Below are 3,468 nucleotides of genomic sequence, written 5' to 3' on the forward strand. Positions count from 1 at the left end.
GTTCCTGCGGAGATCCGAGCTATCTGTGCACGCAGGTAATTGGCCTCATTTCCAGGGAAAGGAGGAAAGCTCACAACAGGAGCATCCAGCCTACCAGTGAAGAACTTCTTGATTTTCCTGGCACAGACAATCTGGGCTGGTGTCACTGGAGGCAACTTCACCCAGGGTTTGCCTGGCTCATTACAGACAAAGTAGACATATTTATTAGCCCCAGTCCCATTTTCTTCTTTTGGGATGACGGGTGGGGGCTTATAGGTGGACTTCGGTGGTTCATCTTCTTTTTCTTTCTTCTCATCTTCGTCTTCGACCTCACCCGTCCCTTTCCCTCCTTCCTCAGTAACTTCTTCCTCTTCTGTTTCCTCCTCCTCTTCCCCCTCGTGGTACTGTACTTCAGCTATAATATAGTTCATCTCCAGGCCCAAAATTTTGCCCCAGAAGCGGCAGGTCTGGATTGGCTGAACACTAATTAGTTTTTTAAGGGCAAGGAATATGTGATAGGATTCATCTTTGCTCAAGCCAATTCCAGCCTGTTCAAAATAAAAGGCTGTTTCCATCACATTAGGCAGAGGGGTCTCTCCCTAGGAAAGAAGATCTGGAGTTAGAGCTGAAGAATGGTATAATTATCTATTTGAAAAATTAAACATGTTAGCCACTGAACGTTACATTTCACTTTCCTACAGTGCCAGTCATTGTCTCAAAGTGCTTTGCAGACATTCATTCACTACATCTTCCACTATCATTTTGAAAAATTAAAAATGCTATTTTAAGGGAAAGAAGAGAACACAGATGAACTGCAGCTTTTAGAATATGGGATTTCAAAATTCAAACTCACTTTTAATTACCGCAAAATAAGGAAAGTCAGAATTCTTACAGAGAATCTACAAAAGACTTCAGTGCTAGGGCATGTCAGCTATGTAAGAGGCCTTGATGCCCGCAAACAGTGTCACTGTGTTTCTTTGTGGCAGACGCATTTGGGGAAAATGTAATACATATTTCACACCAGACCAGCAATATTTCTCTGGAGTGAATGTTGTTCTTTTGAACACCTTGACATAAAGCTCCCTGCATTTTTTAAAATACTGGCCCCTGCTCTTACTGAAGTCCATAATAAGACTCCAGCTGGCTTCAGTGGAAGCAGAAATTGGCCAATAATGAAGATTTCTTCATTATCTTCTCTCATTTCATGGGGGTAGGTGATTATATCACACAAAGATATTAGAAGTTGTACACGGCAGGGTAGGGAATTTGGAAGAAGTAGTGCTAGTTTCGTATGGAACTTCTTTGGCCCTTCCAGGCTTCTTATATCAAAGCAAGATAGACAGGAGTATGAAAAATTCCTTTCTGAAATACCCTACTTTTTTCCATTTTTACCACTGTATACTGTTTCTGTAAAATAAGTAATAGGCTATGGAAAAGATGAAAGACTCTCTCTTCTGTTGTTAGTATTTGTATTCTGCAATGGCAATTCATTTGAATGTATACTAGTAACTTCATATGAAAATCAACATCTTGATTAGTTTCCCTTGGTTGTTATAAGAATTATCTTAATTTTTCATTGGGTACAAATGCTTCTGCATATAAGCAACTGAATACTGAAAAATCCCCCATTTTAAGAAATGGCTTTTCAATTCTAGTAGTTCTTCATTATAACCATATTTTTTTTTGTTGGAGAAGGACAGACTGGAACCACAGCTGGAGCTGGAAGGATCACAAAATTCTCCATTCTCTATTTTACAGTGGCAGCTGTGCACAATATTCTCGAAGTGGTGTCCAGAATTATGGTCACTTTAGGTAAAGAAATGTCACTTTTAGATAAAGAAAAGAAATTTGCATGCAATATTCCATGTTGAACTGGCATATGGGAGATATTGTAAACTTTACTTTCTGTTCATCATCTCTAGAACATCTATGATTTTAAAGGCTCAGGATATTAGATTTACTACAGGAAAAAATCCCAACTAAGTAACCAGATGGGTTTTCTTCTTCTTCACAGCTAAACATGGGACCAACTCAACTATGAAAAGGGTACATGGTACTGTGGCTGCAATTATTTCTATGATCGTGAGAGGCAATACTACAAGGGAGATCACAAATTCCTCCCTTCCTCCTTTCCCTTCCCGCCATCCTCCCCCCCATTCCCTGGTATATATGATATCTATTTTTCTCTGATAATAACTCACTATCTCTTCTTCTAGTTCTTCTTCTCCTTCTCCATTTGCCTTGAGGAACAGAGCTTTACGCTTTTCTGCAGCTTCAAATGTTGGAAGAATCTCATGTTCATCTCGAAGAGTGTCCATTTTTTTCTGCAACTGAGCCCACTTCACATCCTTGCTGATATTCTCAATTATGTCTACTGCATTTGTGGGCTGTTCGTCCAGGATCTTTGTTAGCATATTAGCAAGATGATCGTATCTGTCATATAAATGTAAATATTACTGGCCTACTATACGAAAGTCTTAGAATATTATGTTTTTAATATCAAAAGTAGAAGCTAATCACCTGGAGCTTTGGAGAAATCACTGGAATAGTTAGATGAAAGGGGATCATGGAGCATTATGGGAAATTAGATTTGAAACTAGCCTGATTATAATATACTTATGAGTGGTCCCATCTTCCATTTTTGGTATATACCGCACCTGCCTCAGGAGCTGAAGCTGAATTTAAACTTGCTCTTAATCAAATCAATTTCCCTTTGAACTCTGTAAATTCCCTTACGAATTTTGATTCTGAAAGATGCTGGACAAACACAAGTATCACATAGCGATGAACTATTGCATTTGTAACACTCTCCCATTCTATATATACCTCCCCGGTATCCCTCCCTTTCTTAACATAACCCTTAGCAACACCACTTCTCTCTCCACTCATACTCCCTACCCCTTTCAATTGTGTCCTTTTTTCAGACTTACAAGTTTAGGCCAGATGTTGTGCTGCTCTTCAGTAAATAGGCTTTTGCATTCTGAATTGCCAGCATTCGGGATTTGGGATCGGGTATCTGATCATCATATGGACTGTATCCTGGCTGATAGAGACCATAACCTGGTTCATGTGGCTGATAGGGGCCATGCCCACGTTCATAGGCTTGACAGGGATCTTGTCCTACTGCATATGTCTGATAGGCACTTATTGGTTCTTGTGTTTGGTAAGGGTCTAATCCTAGCGCATACGACTGATACATGCTTTGCCTTGCCTCCTGTGCCTGATGAGCGTCTTGTCCCAGCAGGTATCTCTGGCTGATGTTTATTTCTGGCACCTGTAGCTTGTAAGCGGCTTGTTCTGCTCCCCGTGGATCATAGGAAGCTGGTCCCGGTTCCGACTGCTGAAGCTGGTAAGGCTCTCCTTCAGGCTCAAAGCCCTCAAAAGGCGGCTGCCCGGGGCCCCGCTGAGGGGGGTGGGAAGCGTACGGCTCGGGCCGGTCGGGGCTGTGTCCGGGCCACACGTGCTCCCTGAGGCCTCGCTCCTGCCGTT

General features: G+C 41.6%; 1 protein-coding gene across 1 annotated transcript in view; it reads right to left on the bottom strand.

Moving 5' to 3' along the window:
- The window catches only part of LOC103919561 (radial spoke head protein 6 homolog A-like), a 7,384-nt gene that overhangs the window by 3,137 nt on the left and 779 nt on the right, over window positions 1-3,468 (bottom strand). Inside the window, 3 exon segments of the mRNA XM_009327084.1 lie at window positions 1-578; window positions 2,181-2,412; window positions 2,910-3,460. The exon segment at window positions 1-578 is cut by the window's left edge and continues 7 nt beyond it. Of these exon segments, the coding sequence (XP_009325359.1) occupies window positions 1-578; window positions 2,181-2,412; window positions 2,910-3,460 (1,361 nt within the window).

The sequence above is a fragment of the Pygoscelis adeliae genome, unplaced genomic scaffold, assembly GCF_000699105.1.
Source record: "Pygoscelis adeliae isolate BGI_AS28 unplaced genomic scaffold, ASM69910v1 Scaffold87, whole genome shotgun sequence".
In the NCBI taxonomy this organism is placed as follows: Eukaryota; Metazoa; Chordata; class Aves; order Sphenisciformes; family Spheniscidae; genus Pygoscelis; species Pygoscelis adeliae.